The 23871-nt window shown below is 50.1% G+C and overlaps 1 protein-coding gene across 8 annotated transcripts in view; it reads left to right on the plus strand.

Annotated features, from left to right (window-relative positions):
- The window catches only part of LOC108937575 (partitioning defective 3 homolog), a 101608-nt gene that overhangs the window by 55110 nt on the left and 22627 nt on the right, over window positions 1-23871 (plus strand). For 6 of the 8 annotated variants that reach the window (XM_029253372.1, XM_029253377.1, XM_029253378.1 and 3 more), the window contains 8 exons: window positions 401-518; window positions 3295-3475; window positions 7443-7594; window positions 9050-9094; window positions 9419-9646; window positions 11385-11583; window positions 15425-15553; window positions 18289-18522. In XM_029253372.1, coding sequence (XP_029109205.1) covers window positions 401-518; window positions 3295-3475; window positions 7443-7594; window positions 9050-9094; window positions 9419-9646; window positions 11385-11583; window positions 15425-15553; window positions 18289-18522 — 1286 coding nt within the window. The remainder of the gene's footprint in view (window positions 1-400; window positions 519-3294; window positions 3476-7442; window positions 7595-9049; window positions 9095-9418; window positions 9647-11384; window positions 11584-15424; window positions 15554-18288; window positions 18523-23871) is intronic. The other 2 variants (XM_029253373.1, XM_029253375.1) reach the window with 2 other exon arrangements.

Genomic DNA, 23871 nt, shown 5'->3' on the forward strand with positions numbered 1-23871 from the left:
ATTATTACACTTATGAGGTTATGATATGAGTTTTGTATGAGGCAAATATACATACTAAATTGCATGAGGTTATGATGTATTGTTACACAAGTGTATGGGTTTGTCTCACACGAATTTATTAATGTGTACTACGGTGTTACTACATGTGTACAACACTTGCACATGAGGTTGTTAGACACAAGTTCATTGCACATACAGGGAGTGTGTTAGACTTGAGTTTATTATTATGAATGAGGTTATTGCAAATGTGTATTTTACACAAGTTTATTGCACATGAGAATTGTTATGCATAAGATTATTGTTACACGTGAATACAGCTGCTGTAGTGACAGACGGTTCCACCTGAAGAGGGCACTGACTCGTCCTCCTGTCCCCCTCTCTCCCCGTTTGTCTCTTCCAGTCGGACCTACCGCTGGATGGTTCTGCGGACGACCACGAGCGCCGTATCTCTCACTCCCTCTACGAGGGTTTGGACGTGGCCCCGATACCAGTGAGCCCCAGCACGGGGAGGATTATGGGTAAATAAATCTTTCTCCTTCCCTCGTCTCTCCTTGCTGCTCCCGAGCGATAGCGTCCTGCCGCTTTCCGGACTCGTTTCTGCTCGCTCTCGGTAGGATTTTCTGTCTCTGGAAGTGATCGGTAGGAGGTCAATCTGGAGCCTCATCAGCTGTGTCTGACCTTCTGAGGAAGTCCCATCATCCTTAGCTGGACTTGTAGATGAGAGATCGGCCATCCTGCTTCCAGAGGCCGGAAGGTGAAAAAGCTGAGGGTTTGAATCGGCCTCGGTGCCAGATGTTGCCCTCTTCCTCTGCTTTCAGGCTCTCTGGTTGTCATCTGGATTCTGCAACTTTTTTATGAATGTGAGACCTTAACTGCACTCAGCAGGAGGTGATGGCATGAACAAGCTTGTTGCACAACGTCTCACGGTGTCTGCACTGTGTCATGAGGCCATGTGTCACGCATTCGGCCCTGTGGTACCGGTGTAATGTCTCCTCGTTCTCTCATTTGAGCACATCTGTATAAAACGGTGGATTCGTTGCTCAAGTTGTCGATGAAGAAGCTGCGCACCATTTTCCAGCTCAGGAAGCACACGTGTTGGAATGCGAGAGACACAGAGAGGGTACTCATCTGCAAGTGACAGCATTGAGGGGTGTCGGCGGACGACGCGCAAAGCCAAGAGTTTGGCGTGGGAGCCATGGGGGAAGGGGGGTTGTGCAGCTCTAACCTCATCAGTATGACCTTTCGCTTTCACCTTTGACCTTCCGCTCCCACTTTTGGCAATTTGGGCTCTGTCGCAGGGTTCCGACCATCGGGCCAATTGCACACCAGCAAAGACTCTCCTGCTTTCCTCACAGTTTCTCGCAATTTTTAAAGTCAAAGGCGACAGGCACGGGCGAACAACGCCCAAAATCATGGAAAATATTAACGAATGTATCACTTATCCAGATGGGCTGTGCCGTGTTGCTTATTGCCTGTCCTTGAAGCACATTTCCTTGGCAGCTCAATCCCGATGAACACGTCTTCCTCTGACATTAAGCCTCGGCAGAAAACGAAGCCAAGTAATACAGTCGAATAAAGGCGCTTTGTCGGGGTTTATCGTTATTGGAATCCGATGAAGATGAAAGGAGATGGGCTCCAGAGCCTCGTTGAGAAAGGCTCTTAAGGGTTCAAAAGTGTCGCCTCGAAGAGCGAAGCTGGCTTGCGTTCATGATTTTGCTCAGCGCTGGAGAGTTTAAGGGAGGCCATGCGAACGCTGCTTTTCCCTCAATTCGGTCGCATTGTTCTCGACTCGAGCTCTGCTGTTGGTGACGGAACATATATTTTCTTTCCCCCTCCTGCCTTTGTGTCGAACTTGATCGGAGGTGATACCTGGCGTTCGTTGCCTAGCGACTGTCCACAGAGCGGAGTCGGTGCCGGACGGGGGGCCGGAGAGCGCCTCGGGTGGATCTGACAGCCGCGACTCGTTAAGGACCTGCCGGCACGCACTTTGTATTTACTCTTCCCGCTCCCAGTCGGTAGCGCCGGGCTGCCCGCCGCGGCCCTGTGGATCGGTGTGAAGGTGGTTGGATCTCGGCCTCAAAAGTCTCCTCTGATCTTTCTGACCCACCAAAGTTGGGAAACATGCCTCAGATCTGTCCTCACAACCCCTGTTGGTCCTGTCCCATCACAACATCGGGCGCCATGTGTTGGGCGTCTCAAAGCAGCTACAGTGCCAAGGCAGCAGGTGGCGTAGTGGTCGGGACTTTAGACATGAAGGACCCAGGTTCTGAATCCCTTCCTGCTGTAGTACCCTTGATCAAGCTACTTACCCTGGTCTGTACGTGGGTAAATCAGTGTAAATAGCTTTGGGGAAAAGTGTAGGTAAGTAGACATAAACATAAATGCATCCCCATTGCTGAGCTGTCTGTTCTCTGGAGATGAGGTGGAGCGCAAAGACTTCGGCTCTTGTCGACTGGTCCCGAAGGAGATGAGCCCGTTCCGCAGTGTACGGGATGATCCGCCGACTGGCAAAGTGCTGTTCGCTGTCCAATGTCGCCGTCTGCTCGTTTTTTAGCTTCAGAACATTTACATGTATTCATTCAGCAGACGCTTTTCTCCAAAGCGGCGTACATCTCGGATAGATACAATGTGTGATTACTTTACGTTAGGAGAAAGAGAGGCATAGATGCAGACGCGTGATTCTTAAGTGCAATTTGTTTCTTTCCACCATATGAACCAACCTCTTGTTTGCCGAAGGAAATGTGGGAAAATGTCCTCGGTCTCCCTCAGCTGGGAGCTCGCCAGGGTAAATATTGAGCTCCTCTGGCAGTAATTAGAATGCGGCTCAAGTGGCAGAATTAGAGAATGGCAACACAAACATTGTAGTCGCAGGGAAACGGTCCTTCTGGGCAACTAAACCCAGTACTTCGTGTGCGGCAAAAGTCTCTTTGACCATCGAATGCCAGACTTGGAAGGCGGGGGGGTATCAGGCTTTCCTCTGTTTTACACCACTGTACTAAGGACATTGTTTCAGCCCACACTTTGAGACCTGAAAACCTCAATAATGCAGTTTAATATTCGGGAACGTTAATTTGCGCCACGAATTTCAAGCCGTATCCTGGTCTCCTCTAACTGCAGATGAACGTGATGAGAACAAATATTGACTGGCTGCTTTTCATATATTCAGCATCGTATGACAGAATGGGGTCACGCTTGTACTTCTTCGTCTGCGTGCTGTTTGTTACTGAATGCCGTAAAGTCCCTCCTCCTGCACCGCCTGACCCGTCTTTTCTCTGGTCCACCCCACCCCCACAGGTAACTACCAGCTGTCGCCCACGGTGAACATGCCCCAGGACGACACCGTCATCATCGAGGACGACGGGCCGACTGCTGTTCCCACCCACCTTTCTGACCAATCGTCTTGCAGCTCCCACGACGATGTGGGCGTGGCCATGCAGTCTCCTGCCCGCTGGGCCCCGGAGATGCAGAGCGACTGGTGAGGGTTCAGACAATGTTTTATTTACGTAGTTTCCGCAGTCCTGCTTTTACGCAAGCTATTCATAATGTGTGTCTTTGTTTGAACAGATATATGGATCACTTCTCTCTCTCATGCACATACGCCCGCGCAAACAGAACATACTGGTTGATACAGGCAGTGTGTTAGTGTGCTGAACCTGAATTACGGTGAGACTTGCGACTCCTTTGGTTGTCCCCGAAGACCTATTGGTTGGGGACCGCATGACCCAGTTTGCAGGAGGCATCTCGCCGGTATCCCGTTGTCAACCCCACCCCCGTTCCTGTCTGTGAGACGAATGGCCGCCCGGACCGAAAAGTGTCACTCGGACAGGAGCCGTTAATGAAGCAACCCAGTTTCCCGTGTGAAACCCAACTCTGCGGTTCTTCGGGGGCGCGGCGTGTGTGTTCGCAGTACCACCTTTTCTTCTGTGTGCGCGACTCATGTGGGAACACCCCATCCCAGTTGTCAGGGCGTGTGAAAACATGCGGGTTTAATTCAGTCCTCCTCTGCACAAGGAGCCCTGCGGCCTTCGCAGTAGGTATGGAGAAGGTTGACTCTGGATTCATGACTCTGGGTGGATGACTGTCTTCCATGCTGCTCATCCCCACTGACGTTTCCTTCGGGACCCGATGGAGAAGCTGCTTTGTGTGGAAGTGCTCGAGTGCATCAGCGATATTCAGTCATGCAGTCAAGTTCATTGTTAACAGCGCGGCAAAACTGCGGTACAGCGGGTAGCGCTGGTGCCTCGAAGCCCCTGGGTTGTGGGTTTAAATCAAACTCCACACTGAGTGAATCTTCTCCCTGTCTTCATGTCTGTGTCCTCTAGGTGCTCTGGTTTCCTCCCACAGTCCAAAGACATGTTTAAAGTGGGCAGGTGACTCAATTTCCTTTAGAGTATGTGAGATTGTCCTATATATGCAGTACACGTGGCTCTGAAACTGTCACAAATGATTGAAAAAAATAAATGCACAGGAGCAGTCAACCACTGTGAGCAATGTCTAGTTTTATATAATGCACTGATGTTAGCCAGGGTACCCAGTCTCACACCCTGTACTTCCAGAAAAGGCTCTGGACCACCGCAACCCTGTCTTAGAATAGGCAGTTATTATTTTGTGTGTGTGTGTGTGTGTGTGTGTGTGTGTGTGTGTGTGTGTGAACTACTTCTGTAAAACTCTGAACTGTCCCAGAGCACTTTGCACAAAGGCGTCGGCTTATTAACGCCATAACGTCATGGGTTATGACTGCTGGGACGCATGAAAATGGAACTCTGCCGTTGTTGGGAATGAGCTTAGTGACACCTGAGCTACGTGCTTCTGAGGGAGACATCCCAGCCATAAGTGGACTGCTCAAATCCCACCGCCGAGGGGGTTCATCCTCTGAGCGTCTTCAAGCAGCGCGCGCGCACACAAACGCACACGCTCATCTTCCGAGGCCCCGCTGACAGTGGGTCTTCAGTAGGAATGTGTCTCGTGAATGTGGGTTGCCGCATTCCTTCTCCCTGGTGGACTGAAGGATACGAACAATGAACCGTCACTCGGCAGACGTGTGGGTGTCTTTGCAGTCTGATGCTCAGCTGAGTGAAGAGTAAAGGCCTTTGATGCCCACAGCTCTACCGTGGATACACTGGTACATACAGAACGGGACCAGGATGAGAATGCCTTCGTCCTGGAGGGCCGTGGTGGAACCAGCCCTGGATTTGGCTGGAGGGCAGCGAGCTGAAGAGGGAACTGAGATGAACAGACTGCATCTCCAGTGACACTTCAGGTGTGATGGGGATTGTGGACCTCTCACCTCAGGGCAGGTGTCCATCAGTGGAGTTTTGATTAAAAAACGTCCCTGTGGAGGAGTGGCGGCTGGTCGAGAGCTTTCGGTGCGACAGCCTGGCAGCTTCCCGACACTCTCAGCCGCTTGACACGCTTGTCAGGCTGTGAAGTAAAATCACCGCTCAATACTGCCGTATTGTTCGTTTCTCTGGAACCTTCTGACCCTTGGAGCTGGTGATTTGGTCGCCAGCCTTCGGAGCTGGTGGAGCTCTTGACAGATGGCTGGAGATGACGGCTTTCGATCTTCAAACAGCCTCCGACACACACGACAGGACTGCGGTTATCAAGCAGGACTTTGAAAAACCAGGAAAAACAAAGACACTTTTGGACTGTAGCGTCTAAGAAGAGTTTTAAGGACACCGCAGACAGCCAGATGGGTCTTGGGTCAAATCAGACCGCAGCTCTCATTGGAAGCAGAAATGATGAGACTGAGGTCATACTTTTGACACATCATGAGAAGATTGGAGTCGCTCAGAAAGATGGAAACTGTTGGGAAAGTTAGAAGGAACGAGAAGAAGAGGACGAGCAGCAACCGGATGGACAAACGCAACAGTAACGGTGGAGACGCTCTTCCCAGCACTAAGGAAACAACCGGAGGATAGAACTTTCTGGAAATGCTCTACATATGCGATCAACAAGTGTTGGGATCAACTTCACAGCCGTGAAGAACAAGTCTCTGGCACGAGACCCTCTCCGTAACTTCATTGGTCTGATTTCATTCAAAACGAGCGCTCGCACAAGAGACAAGGGTTTGTATACGTCCATAACCCCGTGCCGCACTGAGACGAACGCGCTGTTCTGCTGCGAATGGCGGCCGAAGGCCTGCAGCAGCTTCTTTGGCTGCTGAAGAACCACTGCGTTTGTCTGCAGTCCTTGAGCGCTCACCCATGTTTATGATGTTGGTGTATTGACACTCGCAAATTGCTGCGACCTGTTTGTTTATTGGAGGTGAAACCTCTTTATCGACACTCCGTTTGGTATGAATCACGACGCCTCGCTTCGGCTCCTCTTGGGAAGCCGCTGCACGTTCGCTCCAGGGCCAAATACATTAAGTCGACAGCGCTCCCGATTTTGGCACGGTGCCGTACAACAGCGTAACGCACCAGCGGACCTCGTGATCTGTTACGGAGTGGCGCGTGGCCAAAATTCGAGTGCGAACGTTCCGGAGGAGAGTCTCGGTGAGGCCTCCTGAGTTGAAACGCAGCGGGAAGGCAATGTACCTTGAATGTGAGAAGAGTCCACGAGGACGTGTGGGATCATCGCTCTTAAAGGTCACGATGGTGGCGACACGTTTATCTTTGTTTTAAAACAAACAAATAGATAAAACCTTGTGGATGAAACTCATTGGCCCTTTCGGTAAGCATTGCTTGAAAAACCCAGAGCCGTTCTACCCTGGACAGTGGCATGAGGTCAAGGGGGTGTAAGGCTACGTGCCATCGGCTCAAGGGAGGGTTATTGGAGTAGCGTGCCGCTGCTGCCTTCTGCATGTGGTTTTGAACCGTAGGGCGGAAAACATTCAAGCTCCATGCACAAGGGAGGGGGGGGATCAAACCCCGTGTCTGAACCCAAAGCCCAGGAGCCGTGAAGCCTGAGCCCATTTGAATTGATTCGTTCAGCGAACCCTTTTCTCCAAAAAAAAAAGTAATTTACAATCATCTACCCATTTGTACAGCAGGGTTATTTATATATGTGTATATATATATAGATATGTAATACATATTTTTTATGTAGAGTAATTTAGGGCAAGTACTTTGCTCGAGGGTACTACAGCAGTTGGTGAGATTTGAACTGGGAACCTTCAGATCCAAAGGCAGCAGCTCTAACCACTAACTACCTTCTTTACCTTACCTGGTTCCTTTATATGGCACATTTCCATTTTGAGTCATAAATAAGGGAGGAATTGAGAAAAACATACTTGAGACTAGTGTCACAGTGACGGCGGTAGGAATAGAAGATGCTTTGTAGACGTGTTATATTCCTCGGGAGAAGATCAAGAGGGTCTGCTGGAACGGCGCTTCGCTGCAGACTGTAAAAATCAGCGCCTTGCTTTTTGAATGCTGTTCTGCTTCTTTTTCCCTTCAGAATGAGGCGTGTTTAGCCTAATTCATCCGTCTCCTCCACAGCCTGGAGCAGGACCAGGATATAGATCCGGCCGATGCCTTCCAGAGGGAGGGCTTCGGACGCCAGAGCGTGTCGGAAAAGCGGACCAAGCAGTGTGGTGACCCCTCCCAGCCGGAGGCCGTCAAGACCCGCAAGTCCAAGAGCATGGACCTAGGTAGTGCTCGCACCGGCGGCCTTCGGGCACTCGTGTCCCGTGGTTTCCGTGTTCTTCGCCTCGCGTTACTTTTCATTTTTGGTCACCTTCGTTTTCTCACGGCTTCCAGTTTTGGTGGTATCGCACCTCAGGTTCGCAGGGCGTTCGAGGAAGCTCTAGGCTTCCGTGAGCCGCACAAGAACTCTGTACATCGGTTCTTTGTTTTATGAACACAGTGTTTGTAACTCTCTTTGTTCGCAATTTCAAGTCACTTTTACTTGAGTTACTCAGGAGAAGCTTGGTAAAACAGACTGTCGGTGTATTGATATAAAAGTTTGCGTCTGCAAAAATTGGTTACAGCTATTATAAAATACCTTCTAAGGATTTCTATTTGAATATTTTAAATTTGAGCTACAGAAATAATTTAAAATGACTGAAAATAAAAATGTCTCAAGTCCTATCGAATGCTGGTCATCAGCCAAAGGAACCCATCAACAGGTGCAACATTTAGCTGGTCCTTTCCTCAAAAGTAATTTATATTATTAGATTGCTTACGCTAATTTACCTGTTCATACAACTCGGTAATTTTTGCCACAGCAATGCAGAGTAAGTGTCTTGGTCAAGGATACTGCAGCAAAAGGTAGGATTTGAAGGTAACCATTCAGGTGCGGAGCGGCTGCTCTAACCACTGTGCCACCTACTGCTCGTCAGTAACCATCTTCACTTAACTAATACTCTGCTGCAGGGATCTTTAACTTTCTTACTGTCACACATAATGTTTACACATCCTGTCCATCCCCGAGGAAATTTTTTGATCCAATCCAGACGTAACTAAGATTCTATCTATATTTAATTAGTGAACACTTAGTAATTTTAATTAGTAATATTTAGCATAAAGAATCATAGACTTCAGGATTATATCCAATGAGAGATCAGTCGCGATAAATGATCTATGAGGCCCCTGACGCCTACCTTGTATCCACTTTACACCCCCCTGGGAGGCACACCCCCTGGGTTAAGAACCCATGCCCTAGTGTAACATCCTCTGTGTCCTGCAGTTTTCCCTTAAATAACCAGGTGTGAATGAGACCCGGTCCAAGGTGCAGCTGCACGGGCTCGTCTCATTTGCAATGCTTCGACGGTGGAGATGGGGGGAGGGGGATCTCCAGTGTCCTGCTGCCCCAGAGCTCCTCATCAAGCTGCTGCTTCCTTTTCCGCCTTATCCTCCGTGTAGTCCCGTCTCTGCGACGCCGTTCCCCCATTTGTGTCTCATCCCCGGGCGCTAATGACTAACCACCCCGTGGGCCGCGTGGCATCCGATGTACCGGCGCCACCCGCCCTTTGTCCATGTGACCTACCACCTACCTTTGCTTCTCAGTGCTTTGCATGTGCCTTTAACATCTTGAGACTTGCAGCTAACGGGTTCAAGTGCTGAGCTGCACCACTAATCCACCCTACTGTTCGTGCCTTTAACAGCAGCTGCTGAGGATAACACCGCTTCCCGCTCGGAGTACGCTGAAGGTAAGAAAGACATCCTGAGCATCGGAACGTTCCGGAAAACTTTCCATCAAGGCCTCCCCCCCCCATTGCAGTACCACAAGCGACCCTTAGAGCGGATAGAGAGGGTCTTTGTAGGAACCAGACACCCTGTAGGCTGCTGCTGTCCTGCTGGGTACAGCAGGTGGCACACTGGTTAGAGAGCTGCTGCCTTGCAAAGGGAAGGTCTCAGATTTGAATCGCACCTCCTGGTGTTGTAAGAACAAGGTACTTACTCTAAATTAGTACAGAAAAAATAAATAGTTTGAATTACAACTTTATTAACCCATGTTTTCTTCCTCTTGACAGGATCCTCGACACAGGATGTGGGTCCCTCCCTTGGCCTTAAAAAGTCCAGCTCCCTGGAGAGCTTGCAGACCGCCGTTGCCGAGGCGATGCTCAACGGGGACGTACCCCTCCACCGGCCACGCCCACGGATCATACGTGGGAGGGGCTGCAACGACAGCTTCCGCGCCGCCATCGACAAGTCTTACGACAGGATGCCCCCGGAGCAAGACGATGAGGATGTGGAAACACGTAAGTTTCTAACACAGGGAAGTGGATTTCAAAGACCCACAGAAAGGATGTTGGTTTGAATCTCAGAACACACACAGGCACAGCAACGACTGAAAGTGTCTCCAGGAAATTTTTTCCTCCACTTGTGTCCATTTTCACTGTGATTGAGTCCATCCATCTGATTGCTGCTCGTCCTCTTCTTTTTCCGACATCTTTTCCAGTCATCCGTCTTTTCAAGAGACTACAATCTTCTCATGATGTTTCCAAAGTATGACAACCTCAGTCTCATCATCTGGGCTTTCACTGAGTTCTGGACTGAATTTGATCCAACATCCCTCTGTTTGTTTTTCTGTCCATCCATGCTGTTCTCACTTATAATTCCGTTGTGTTTATTTTCCATTAAGCAATTCGGCGTAAATATTTCTGGGAGGACATTTGATGCAGTGCTGCATTCTCTGTGATCGTCCGCTACGGGAAGCTAATGAACAAGCAAATGAGCAAAAAAAAAAAAAAACAATTGAGACACTTTAATTTGCTCTACATCCTCATAATTTCCCCGTGACATTTAAATGCAGCGTGTGTTATCCTGGCCTGTTTCAATTATTAAGAAAAAACCGTTTCCCTGCTGTTACTGTTTCAACACGATGAATAAAAATAAAAGATGACCCGGCCCTTTAAGACATTCCTGCTTCGATTAGTTCAGTCACTGTTGTGCTGTCAGATAATGGGTGACGCTGGGCAATGTGTCGCGTCTGACCGTGCGGCGCTTGCATGCAAATGGAGCCCTGATTGTCCTGTGTTACTGCCCTGCCTCTGTTTGGGCCCTTTGCTTTGGCTCCGCCCCCTCCCCAGGAAGGCGGCGGCGGCGGCCGTCTCCGTCGTGTTATCTGACAGGCAGTGAATGCCATGCTCTTATCTGCGTCTGCTTCTTAATTCTTTAGCGCAGACTCGGGCAGCTCGCCGAATGCCACGATAAGCGGGTGCCAAAACGGCCGATGACTGCGATACCGCGCCCGTGTCCTTCCAAAATTAAAAGTGAAGATGGAATAATTGAAAAGGTGTTTTAGCTGGGCCTTGTGCACGGCTCCCTGGTCTTTATTTCATTACGTTCAGAACGCTTTGAAAGACCGCGATCGGTTACACCGGGCTGGTCCCGCGTTCCCCCTCCGCCTCTCTGTCAAGGATCTTCTTTGGTTCCCTGAGTCTTTGCCGCACTCCCTTTATTCAGTGTGTGTGTGTTTTGTTCGGGGCTAATGTGCATGTCCATCCTTAATGACAGCGAGAGAGAGAGAGTGTCTGTGTATGTGGGTTTTTTTGGTATGGGGTTTACAGCTCCACCCATTGGTAGGAGCATGACCTTTTGTCTTGCCATCCACAGCCTGAGTGATACCTGAGCCCAAGGTCAAGGGCATTCACGCGGGTGGGGGACCTCGTCCGACATGCAGAACATGAGCGCTGAGTCCATCCGTCTGCTTGCTACTCGTCCTCTTCTTCTTCCTCCAGTCATTCCAACATCATCGTCTTTTGAGAGAGTCCAGTCTTCCCATGTTCAAAGTGTCATGACTTCACTCATCTTCTGTGCTTCCAATGAAAGTTTTAGGCTGATTTAATCCAACAACCATGTTTGTTTTACTGGCCATTCATGGTGCCCTTGAAGGTCTTCTCTTGTAGTTGTCCAGGAAACATCCTCTTTGATAGTGACTCGTCTCCAGGGCTCTTTACAAGCAGTTGGAAATACCATATTTTCCCTCCCCTGCAGTCGAGGAGGACACGGAGGGCAGCTCCCGCTCGGGACGAGACTCGGTGTCCACCGTGGAGGCCTGCGAGAGGCAGTTCAATGGAGGGCGCCTCAAGGATGATCGCAAGAAGGAGAAGGGAGGGAAGGAGAAGAAGAAGCAGGAGAAGGAGAAGGGCAAGCCCATGAAGAGCGTCCTCAAAGGCCTGGGGGACATGTTTCGGTAAGGGCTTAGTCAGAGGGGGTGTGGTCTGTTGGGGGGTGTGGTCATGAAGAGTGTTCTTATCCTGGGGTATGTTTGAGGCCGGGCGTTGTGGTTAGGGCACTGCGGGTGTGTTCAGGATGTGGCCGAGAAGGGTGTGGCCAAATGGGTTTCGAACACACATGGTGTTGATGCCCCCCTAAAAGCAAAGTTGATCCTGCCCCCCCCACCACCCCCTTAACACAACAGTGGGTGTGAAGCAGTTTGGTTCTGTGCAGCAGCTGGTGTTTCTACACTTTTGTTAACGTAAATGAACGACCTTCATCCGAAAACGCGGCCGCAGTGGTGCATCTCTTCTCTTCATTCCTCATAAGGTGGACACATGCATAATTGCGTATGTTTTATTAATTTTCCCTGTTGGAATGCGTTCAGGGATTTATGGTGTGTGAACGCAATGCTGTTAATAACAGTGCTATTGTTTCATTCCCAGCCTGGCATTGGGTCAGGTCTCCAGCTGCTCCTGAGGTGATCTCTAGTTGGGGGTGCTGGCAAGCTCTCGGGACCACTGGGGTCGTGCAGTGTGTCCTTGGTGGGTGGGGGGTCGTTCCACTAGATGTGTTGGGCTAGCAGGTGACGCAGCAGTTAGAGCCATTGCCTGTTTCAAATCCCAAATGTTGTTCTTTGGGCTCAGTGACTCACATCCTGCCGAACCCAAGTCCCAGTATTTTTGTTTCCCCCCCCAAAGAGACCCATGGTACTTCTATACGTTGGTCTCCACCATCTTTATAATCTCAACTGTACAACACATATACTTATTAATTATTAATATGCAAATTTAATCTTCCAGAAATGTAATTTAGTCTGAGCTGTGAAACCATCTGGGCTGCAGAGAGACCTGGTTGAGAGACCTGCCTTTGTGTGGGGTTAGGGTGGAGTGTGTGTGTGTGTGTGTGTGTGTGTGTGTGTGTGTGTGTGTGTGTGTGTGTGTGTGTGGGAGTTTGACAGAGAGCTGTCATACAACCCCTTTCCTTGCTTCTTACCCACATGTAGTGGTTATGCTGTCAGACATAGCCCTCATTGTTCTGCTGGCGGTGCTGACATCCAGTGCTGTGACTGCTGGGGGCACCAGGGGGCGCAGTGGTGAAGGAACTGACCTGGAACTGAAAAATGAGAAGTAATGAGCAATGGAAATGGTTTTGAAACGCCATCACAAATGGTGCATCAAATAAATACATAGCAAACAGTAAGCAATTCTGAACAAATAAAAATATCTAAATGTAATCTGGGTAATTGTCTTGTCTCCCCTGCTCTGCTTCCACCATAGGCTCTGGACCTCTGCTTACTGATAGTGAGTGAATGAGTGAGAACACATATGTAGAAAAAGGTACTTCAGTGCTGAATCTGGCAAACTCCACAGGACCCAGCGCTGAACCCGGTGTGGGTGCGAGGCAGGGAAAGGCCAAAAGCCACGTGCCAAAGTGTAGAAACCTGGTGTGAACTTCCTATTTGTTCCTTCAACAATGTGCTCCCAGCTAGGAGGGGCTCTTTTCCCACTTTGGGCTTTAGAGCTGAAGGTGGCTGTGCTGGAAAGGGCCCTGGGAACAAGCCTTCCTCAGCAAGGCCCCTTTAGGGGAGTGATTTACACTCAGAGGAGGTGATGGAACCCCTTTATCCCTTCTTCCACTGACAGTAACTGCAGGGGATTATGGGAAATGAAGTCCACTTTGAGTTGCTGAACCCACCCTTGACATTGTAGAGCACAGTTTTACCTTGTTTACATCCAAAGTGAAACACAGACTTGCATACATGTGGAGCGCTCTGTTCATACAGGGTTCGACTCCTGACTGCAGACTGAAGGTCAGATCCAAGTCCCAGTCCAGCTGACAGACCCGTCGGGGTTTGATCTCCGTGAATGTATTCAGAGTGTTCTGGTCCATTTTCACTCTGTGCATGTTTGAGTTCTTGAGCTGTAAGATATATTTCCTTTTCTTATTGCTCCACCAAGAGAGGAGCTTGTAATTACACCCTTTGGTTCTGATTGGCTCTTTGGTCCACAGATTGAATCTGTAGCGTGGTGGCAGAAAGAGCTTGGGAACCGGCATCTTGCATTGGCGTGGTTACCGAGGGCAACGCCGCTGTCGCCTCCATGGTCGGAACGGGATGCAGAGCTGTCTGCTGAGCACAGAGCACCTGAATCTCCACCCGACATGGGGAGGTGTGGACTGGCAGGAGAAATATCCAGATAACAAGGTCCTTGGGGAGCACGTGCCGGGCAGGGGAGGCCATGGGGTGCATCGGCGGACATACGGCCGTGTTTGCTGGAAGAGCTCGTGAGGTCCCTGGCGCGTCGCTCCCTTTCCTGCTCATTAGCGAGGGCTGAAGGCACGGGCACAAGCTGCCTGGCCTCAGCGCCGAGTCTCGAACCGTGGCCAGCTTTGGTCGGAGGGGCCAGCAGACAGCTGCTTTTCAGTGGCACCTTCACTACCAGCTTGGCGCTCTGGAGCATCAGGACAACATATATGCTGTCATTATCATAGCTAAGCTGTAGTTATTAACCTTTGAAGCCTTTGTCCACGAAGAATTACAATCACTTACACTTAACCATTGCGCTCGCTGCTCGTGTTAGGAACCTTCAAATTCCTAATATTCAGAAGTACAAACAATTCCTGGTTTATTTGCAATAGCATTTTTTTTGATTCTCTACTTGCTGTAGCAGAGCTGGTGTAGAGACCCGTGTTTACATCGCCAGCCAACAGGTGGCAGTAAAGTGCCCCACGACAGAATGGCCGTGTGAGACGGCCCGAGTTTGACCGAGAACTCGATTCGAATCCAGGACCTTCCGGTTGTGAGGAGGCGGCTCGAACCGCCGTGACTCCTGCTGCCCCTCAGCGAGGACAGGTTTAGCAGTCACATGACCAGTGCTGGATTAAGTCGTGAAAGAGGACCATGCTGCGCGATACCTACACCGCAGTAAACAGGTGTCACCTGAACGACTGGTACAAAAACTCGGACCTTCGTTAGTCTGAAGAGGAAGCGGACGGCGGACGTCCTTGAAGTGTGACGGGGGACCGTCACCTGGCGTAGCAATGGAGGGCACCATGCCCGCTGTCAATGCCAGCTTTCGCTTAATTAGCCGTCAAATGTAACTGTCCCCTGATTGGGTATGCAGCTTGCATTGCCTGGTAGCCTCACTCAACTCTGCCTGCCTCTGTCAGTGTATCCATCCATACATCTATTAATACGTATGTATGTATGTATGTATGTATGTATGTATGTATATATATATATGTGTGTGTGTGTGTGTGTGTATGTATGTATATATATATATATATATATATATATATATGTGTGTGTGTGTGTGTGTGTGTGTACCTGTCTATGTATCTATGTACTTGTCTGTCTGTATATCTGTTTCTGTGTCTTCCTATGTCTATATCTCTATGTATGTATATTAGTGTATATATATCTTTGTATCAGTCTATGTGTGTCTCTCTGACTGTTTGCTCCAAAAATCCTGAAGAGAGGAGACTCTATCAGTGTCAATGTCCAGCTCCGCTGTGTGAATGAACCTTCAGGGCCAGAAGTGAATCCACAGCAGAAGAGGCGGGTGGGACATAACAGGGGATCTGCAAAGGGAGCATAATGGACTGTAGGTCAAAGGGGAGTCTCAGCTGTGATGAACGGTGGGTGGAATAGCGGGTCGGAACCCAAGGACCAGGGGTCGAAACCAGGGAAGCGTGACTCGTGGCCTCTTACTGCATGAGTGGTGTGTGCTGTTGAAGGCTCATGGTGTCATTTAATGTCCGTCAGTGCTCATCTGCTGCTGTTGATCAGTCTTCTGCCCGTTCTCTGGTGCTCTCAGGTTCGGCAAGCACAGGAAGGAGGAGCGACTGGGTGAGGGGGCGGAGCCTCAGGAGACGGGCGGACCCAGGGTGGGGTCCACGCAGGCCTCGGAGGAGGAGACGCTGCGCATGAAGCAGGAGCAAGAGAGGTGAGTGCTGGGGGTCAAAGGTCAAGGACGAGGTGTTGGAGGATAATGGGGGTCAGTGAACCTCCCACACCTTGGCTCCTGCCAAATGTCTTTACCACACAGGTTTTGTGGTGGTTGCAGTTGTGTAAGGGGGGCGCGGTGGTGCAGTGGGTTGGACCGGGTCCTGCTCTCCGGTGGGTCTGGGGTTCGAGTCCCGCTTGGGGTGCCTTGCGATGGACTGGCATCCCGTCCTGGGTGTGTCCCCTCCCCCTCCGGCCTTACGCCCTGAGTTGCCGGGTTAGGCTCCGGTTCCCCGCGACCCCGTATGGAAGAAGCGGTTCTGAAAGTGTGTGCGCGCGCAGTTGTGTAGGTTATGGGTACTTTGTGTCTGAGGAGGCTGGACTGGCTGTTGGACGTGTCTCCCAGTCTAGTGTTGGTTGTTGAGCTGATGTCTCGTGCTTTTTATTAGATGGTTTTACTTTTTTAATTGTTCCTATTTTGGGCAACATTTTTTGTGTGACCCAAGAAAAACATTCAATTCATTTTTTTTTTTTTTTTTTTTTTTTTTTTTTATGTACATGCTCTTCATGTGAATCTAAGGCTCCTGCATCATGAGAATTATTTATTCATTGCAACAGTGACTAACTGTGAGGTTTGTACACTAAACAACTTACACTGATTTACCTATTTATACAGCAGGGCCATTTTTACTGTATCAGTACTGCGTTAAGTACCTTGATCAAGGGTGCTACAGCGGGAGGAACCCGGGTGCATAGAGTGCAACATGACAGCTCTAACCACTACGCCACCTGCTGGCCCCTTGAAAGTAAACAAGAGATGCTCTCTCTAACTGAACCAATTAAGCCCTTTCTTCAAAGAAAGCTACTCACTTTGCACTCGAGACCCATGTGAAATCCACCTTCTGCTCTACTCCATCGGATCTCTCTGTGAGTAAATCAGTGTAAGTAGCTTAACATTTGAAGTTGTTTTGGACAAGGGTACCACATACATGAATAAATAATAATAGCAATAACCCTGAGCTGTCTCCAGGGCTGGGAGTCGGCTTGAGGCCTGAGAGGCTTTTATCGCTGCTTCACGCTTCAGTTCCTTCCCCGGTTCTCTGATGGTGAAGAAAAAAAGACCAAATTATTCATACAGAAATAAAAGCTCTTCTGATATGATTGTTGGCTTGTTGAGCGCGGGGATAAATTTGGAATACGCATTCTGTCGGATCATCTGCTGGAGGGGCTCCGACCGCGCCGCCACTGCCTGCCCGCGTGCCGGTTCCGCTGTGTGTGTGTGTGTGTGTGTGTGTGTGTGTGTGTGTGTGGATTCCGCAGCAGACGGCAGCTGTTGGATAACAGAAACATCCAAGCTGTTTGGGGCCAAGGAGCACTTACTGTAAACAGGGGGCGCTGCTGATGCGCGCCGTTTTGTCCCGTCACTGAAAATAAACAGAACCGAACCCGCAGACTCGCCTCTGCTCAACCTCATCATAATGTGACCGTGAGGTCAGTGAAAAGGAGCCCTTGTGATCCCCCCCCTCCCAGGCCCCCTGCGCTGAAGGAAATACTAGTCCTGTATTGTTTAAGCCGGAGGTTGGGTTGGGTTGGGATGTGCTCACTGGGGCAGCTCCGCTGGGTGGAATTCCTCACCTTGTCACCCTGCGAATCTTGACCTTGACACAACCTTTAGTAGGTGCACCTCAGCCAGGTGCTTGCTGCCCCCTAGAGGTGAAGTGCCGCAGTTCTGGCCACCCACCAGTTTCACCGTAAGCTCCGAATGCCCCCCCCCGGGTTCTTCACGGTGTGCGTGACTCCTACTCCGGACTGTGCGGCGTATTCCCGTCCAGCATTTCAGCCCTCTGCGGGGATCCAGCTTTGCAGTTCCTGCTGTGGCGTGTCAGCTGTCTGCGAGTGGAACGACGTGGCGAGGTGTCCTGCTCCGCATTCTCTAAAGAAAGCGGCTGCTTTCGACTGCACTTTCTCCCTTAGGTTTTTAGCTCTTAACACTTTGAACATAACACGGAGCTTCTTTCATTTTCAGAGTGAGACTGAATGCGTTTCGAGGCTCTGCGGCACCTCAACTCGCTGCCTTCTGCCTTGAGAGAGCGTAACGGCCATGGGCCGGCATCACAGGCGACGGACGGGCAGCCGTAGCAATTCCGTAATTCCGGCTCGGCTGAGTCTGTATGTCCGCCTGTCGGAAAGACCTGTGCACGGACTGCTTGTGTTACGTGGGATTGACTTATGAATTTTCATCTGGGCAAAAATTTTTCCCGTTCATTGTATAGCGGAGCGAACGTGACCCGTGTTTACCCTCCGAGCCAGTAGATGGCAGTGTGAGACATCCCACGGTACCAAAGTTCCTGCACTGTCGCAAGCTTATTTAATAAACTAATGAAATGTATCTTTCATTATTATAGCTTTATGTGAGATTTTTCCAGAACCAGCCTAACAAGTGAGTCTGGGGATGTCGGTTGTTGCCGAGCTTTTATCGACTTTGGTCTTATGAGCAAAACGCATTATGAACAGACTCCCAGCCCCAGTCGTGTGTTTAAGCAGCGGTTTTCTCCAACAGCCCACGCTTCAGCTGTTGCGAATGAAGCCGTACTGCTGAGGACTGCACTGTGCTCTTGTCCTTCCCAGCCCAGCTCCACAGGGAGATGTCCTGCCGCAGTTAAGCGGACATTTAGATTCCGGCGCAGTCCCGAGACTCCCTTATCGAAATCTTGCTCCGTCTTCCATCCGCTCCAGGATCCAGGCCAAAACCAGGGAGCTCCGCGAGCGGCAGGCCCGCGAGAGGGACCGCCCTGAGCTCCGGGACATCGACCGGGCGTTTGGCCCCGAGCTGGAACACGGACGCGTTGCGACCAGACCCTCGGAGCCCTCTCCGCACGGCGGCCACCAGCGCCTTCAGAACCCCCGAGATGAACCGCTGTACACACATGTGGGCGTGTCGCGCAATGGCCGCCCTCCCTCTGCAGACAGGTAAGGGGGGCACTCGCTTACACCCCGTTCCTCTGAGAATACAGTAATATGCGGTACTACCAACTGGAGCGCTGTACCCTGGTCTTGGGCAACTCTCACAGCATCTCTTACCACAGTTCTTATATAGTAAAAATAAATTACTTATTATAATACAATTTCTCGGCGCAATCTATGTGAAGCACGACAGCGTTCTGCTGTTCTTCAGCAACTCCTGATGGGACTTGAACCCATGTGTGAAGTGTCCCCCCCCCGCTGAAACCGTTACGATGTCTTTTGCTCTGGTGTCACTCAAACTGAAGGAGTGTCAGTTTGACAGATCCCATGGGCGTCCAGTTGCTCGCAGTCACAGACTACTTCTTGTGTCACCCTGCCCGGAAACTGGACTCCAGTCCAGAAGGTTGCAGGCTCGAGTCCCAGGAGGCTCCTCGCTTGTGAGCAAGATGTATAAGTTGAACTGTTTGAATAGAAGACGGAAGAATCATCTCAGGCTTCAGGCGTTCTTGCGATGAAAAATGTATGAGATCTTTGAAACGTGGCTCAGTGCAGGCGGTAATGTGAACGTTCCGGATGCAGCCGGGCTTCTGAGATGTTGGTGGCCACCTTGTGATTTTTAATTTTCTTTAGTCCTGTTTTCAAAGTAGTCAACAATATAAAAAAAAAAAAAAAAAAAAAAAAAAAAGGAGTCTATTATTGGATGCCTGACCGTGATTTTGGCACCTGGAGCAGAGTTCAGCCCAACTGCGTTTTATCAGCCCGCAGCCTGACTTTTCCATTTTATTTCAATCATATGACGGCTCTCTGCAGGAAGCTGCCCTGTTTGTCGGGGAAACTGCTTTTTGCAGCAGTGTTTCTTCCTCGACATCAAGGGCCCTTCGCAGGGTTTGAGGACGACTGAGTTTCCCGTAGCCTGGGATCTGTGGGAGATGTTCAGCGTTTGTGTTGCAGTAGTCATACTTGATGTTAACCTCGCGGTCAGTGTAGAGTGGGGGTCTTCACAGCATGGTTGGGTTACATGATAAACATTGATGCATGTAGCAGTTTTGCAGTTGTGCAAAATGTAAACACGGGCAGATGTGCGTTTTATAAATGTTTGCTTTAAAAAGGATGTAGTTCCATGTAGCCAAGAAATATTGTGGGACCGAGTACTGAGCCCTGTGGCACCCTTTACAGAAGCGTAAGACTTCAGAAATAAGTTTTATATGTGAAATTTTAAATCCCATCTGTGATGCAGGAAACTAATAAATCTGAGATGAGGCCAAGAACTGTCAATCTGTGTCTCCCTTTACATCAACTCGCCTGAAGCTTTTCATAGCGCTCATGGTGCCTTGTTGGAATACAAAGTTGAAATTTATCAAGGGCCTCTGTAATATGACTCAGCATTGAGAAGGTGCAGCGATGGCACAGGGATGTTTCCCGAAACCAGACTGAAACACTGATAGAATATCAAGGATCTCCAACTTTTGATGGGGGAACAATGTGAGAATTGTTCAAAATCCAGGGAATTTAATTACACGTCAGTGTAAGTTTAAAAAGATAAGTCTGACGTTCTGCAACGACATCAGCTGAAAGCGTTGTAAGAAGAGTATGCAAATTACGAGGCCCTGCCTGCACTTTTTTTGTTGCTTGTAAGAGCATCATACACATACAGGTATACATTGCCTGACTGTACAAAAGTTATGATTAAATTATGACTGTACCTGATTTACTTTTTTTTAATACCTAATGGTAGGGGGGTGCGGTGGCGCAGTGGGTTGGACCGGGTCCTGCTCTCCAGTAGGTCTAGGGTTCGAGTCCCGCTTGGGGTGCCTTGCGACAGACTGGCGTCCCATCCTGGGTGTGTCCCCTCCCCCTCCGGCCTTGCGCCCTGTGTTGCCGGGTAGGCTCCGGTTCCCCGCGACCCCGTATGGGACAAGCGGTTCTGAAAGTGTGTGTGTGTGTGTGTGTGTGTGTGTGTGTACCTAATGGTGGGTTCTTCTGAGTGGAGAAACTATATAAACTGTGAGTAAGGCTCAATCCTGGTGAAATGGCAGGGAAATCATGTGCTTTTTTTTTTTTTTTTTCCCCCAGCTGTTCACTTTTAACTGTGAACAAACGGTGACTTTTTTTTTTTTGCCTGCTTTTTTGTGCAAAGCTGCTTTTGGTGACCTGTGGACGAAAGTGTTTGAACAAAAGGGTTAGGCAAACAGTTATAATAACCCTAATGGAAATTAGCTTTGGTTGTTGTTAATAATTGTCGTCATCTGACACTTTTCGATGTCACAAATTACTTACACTGATTGTTTCACTCATGTATGACTCGGCTAATTTTCACTCATCAATTCAGGGTAAGTACCTTGATCAAGCATATTTACAGCAGGAGTGGGAGTTAGATTCAAACCCAGGTCTTTCGAGTACACATCTAGCAAAAAAATCCGTATTCACTTGATTTGGCATGAAAGAAACCCGCCATCCTGAAGGTGCGTCTCAGGACGGGCAATAAGTGCTTTTCCCAAACGGTTTCATCTTACGGCGAAACGGCTTCGCTCTGCGGATCCCTCGCCGCCTTGTTTGCGGTTTGCGGAAACTGCTGAGCGCCACGTTTCCCGGGAAGCGAGAACAAGCAGAAGCACAGCTTGAGGTTTCCCTTCTTTTCCGGTAAGAGGGACCACATCGAGAGCTGAAGGGATGTTGGGGTTGAGGACCACGCGCAGCAGGACAGTAGGGCTGATCTGAGAAGGGAAGCTCCTGCCGCCTCCGGTGGCTGTGGTTCATTTGTTGTTCTAGGAATTCTCCCAAATCTTTTTATGATATTTACTGTTGTTCGCGGGAAGAATTATCAAACATCGGGTGCCGGAAAGCGGCCAGGTGTTTCGGAGCAGGCGAACGTTCACGTAATTGGGTTCGGTGCTCGAGGAGCAGTGCGGGCTTGAAGTCCCTTTCCTTCATCCGATCGGCAGTAATTGGCTTCCGCTGGTTTTTCCCTCCTTTTTCCTCATCCCAGAATGTGTTTTTCGTACAATTACCTGATGCCAGACACCTGCGAAGGTGTTCCTCGGATTACCTGGCAGCTCCGCTTTCTTCCGTCGGATTCCTGCTGCGCTGGCTCCTCGTGTAATGAATGGTTGCGCTGTGAATTTTTCGAGAAACGTTTTCCGGTTTATTCGTTCGCTTTTGTTTTTCTTCGTTTATCTGTCAAATTTATGTTCGTAGCGGAGCAAACGTCACCCCGTTTACCCCCCAAGCCGATAGATATCAATAAAGAGCACTAAAACAGAGCAGTGTGGGACCACCTTAATGCGACAAAATTCCACAGCGATTACAGCTCGTGTGTGGTATTCCCATGTCGGTGATCAGTAAAAAGATGGACGGTGTTACTCACGTTTACGGGATGAATCGGTCGACTGTAGGTGTTGAGTGTGAGTTTGTGGAGATAATGTATTTTCATTTCTAGCTGTTTTAAATTACTTTCAATACAGCTTGAAGTCAATGAAAATGTTAAAGTATTTATTTATAGCAATGAGGGGGGCGCGGTGGCGCAGTGGGTTCGGCCAGTGCCCGCTGGGTGGTGGGTTTGGGGTTCGAGCCCTGCTTGGGGTGCCTTGCGATGGACTGGCATGCCATCCTGGGCGTGTCCCCTCCCCCTCTAGCCCTGTGCCCTGTGTTGCCGGGTTAGGCTCCAGTTCGCCGCGACCCTGCTCGGGACAAGGGGTTGTTGACGATGGATGGATTTATTTATAGCTGCAACAGAGTTTCATAACTAGTAAAACGGAGGGCTCTCCCCGTGTGTGTGCGTGCGTGCGTCGTCCTTTCCGTTTGGTCTGCGCACATTTTCTTTTCTTTCAGAGTTAGGGTGATTAGCATTAGTCCTCCCTAAAATTAACATTGTTCCCATGTGAAAGGGCATCATCACGGCAACTGTCTGGTGACCTCTACCATGACCTCCACAGTCTTTCGGGGGTGTGGCCCATAGGGGGACCAGTGACCTGCAGCCTGGGGCTCAAGCTGCTCGGTAATGAGGAGCAGAGTCTTTCTGTTGACCGGAGGGCTGCGAAATCCTCCTCGGCTGTTCGACACACCGGCATCCAATTAACGGCAGACGAGGCGCTCCGCTGCGAGGGAAGGAGGAGTTAAACACAGGGCGCAGAGTGCGGAGACGCGCGCCACCGCGATTGTCATGCCTCGCGCAGCAACCCTGCTCTGCCGACATGAAAAAATAATAACTTTATTATTTTGAATTGCATGCGGCTCCCGGTTTACCCACTTCGTATCTGACACATTTTCTAATTTCCAAGCAGCCTCAGTAATTAAAGCGAGGAGCGAATTCATACGTAGCCGCTCATATGTAGAACCACTGGCCAAACCCACAACATGCCGTCCTCTTCTCCTTTCCCATTTTGGCCTGAACCCGAGTTTGCAAGCGTGTTTTAAACCCATTCACAGCGCTACACACTCATCCGGAAGCCACTCATTCATCTAGTTCTATAGCAGGGTCATTTTTACTGTGTCTGTTCAGGGTAAGTACCTTGATCAGGGGTGCCGCAGCAGGAGATGGGATTTGAACCCGCATCCTTCCGCCGCAGGGCAACGGGCTTAAAACGCTATGCCACCTGCTTGCCTGCTCCGAAAACGGGCTGGCGTGCGCGCAACGCAAGCTCGCAGCTGCGTAAATATTCCGTGGAATTTCTTCCTTAATTGCCGTGTATTTTAATATACCCCCAATCAGCATTTTTAATTTAACAGTAATTCAGCGGAAGCACCAGGGGCTCAGTAAAGTCGGTCAGATATGACTAATATTCCCCTGCTGTGCTCCCTGAGGTGTCCCGCCGTGTTGTTGGAGCTCCTGCAAACATGCTGCGAGTGCGACGCTGCTGCTTCGCTGCCGCTCCGCTTTTTACAAGATTATCGCGCTTCGGCTCTTAGGAAGCCGAGGCGCCGCGCGTCAACCTGCCGCATCAGGCCTTCGCAAAGCCGCGTTGAAGAGCTATTGTGGCGTTTGGACTCCGGCGCCGAAATGCTGTTAATGAGGTGCAGGGACGGAGGGAGGGGCGCCGATCCCTCCGTCCAGGTTCTCTTGATAGGCGGGCGATGAGCTCCTCTTCCTCGATGTTTCCCTCCGCAGCTCGGCGGCTTAATTGCTCATCGCATTCATTATCGCTGTAGGGAGGACTTCGGCTCGAACCGCCCGTCCGCATCTCTTCTAATTGCCATTTGGGGCCCGCGGTCGGGACGGCGAGCTGGCGGGTCCCGGTGCCGGTGTCCTCGGGAGAAGCCATCGCGCAAGTAGCCGGCGTCGCTCACCGTCGAGCGTGCGACGCAAGGGGCCGGTTCCTCGGAGTGGCGATCCGGCGGCACGTCGAACCCGAAGTTTGC

Source organism: Scleropages formosus, chromosome 7 (genome assembly GCF_900964775.1).
Source record: "Scleropages formosus chromosome 7, fSclFor1.1, whole genome shotgun sequence".
In the NCBI taxonomy this organism is placed as follows: domain Eukaryota; kingdom Metazoa; phylum Chordata; class Actinopteri; order Osteoglossiformes; family Osteoglossidae; genus Scleropages; species Scleropages formosus.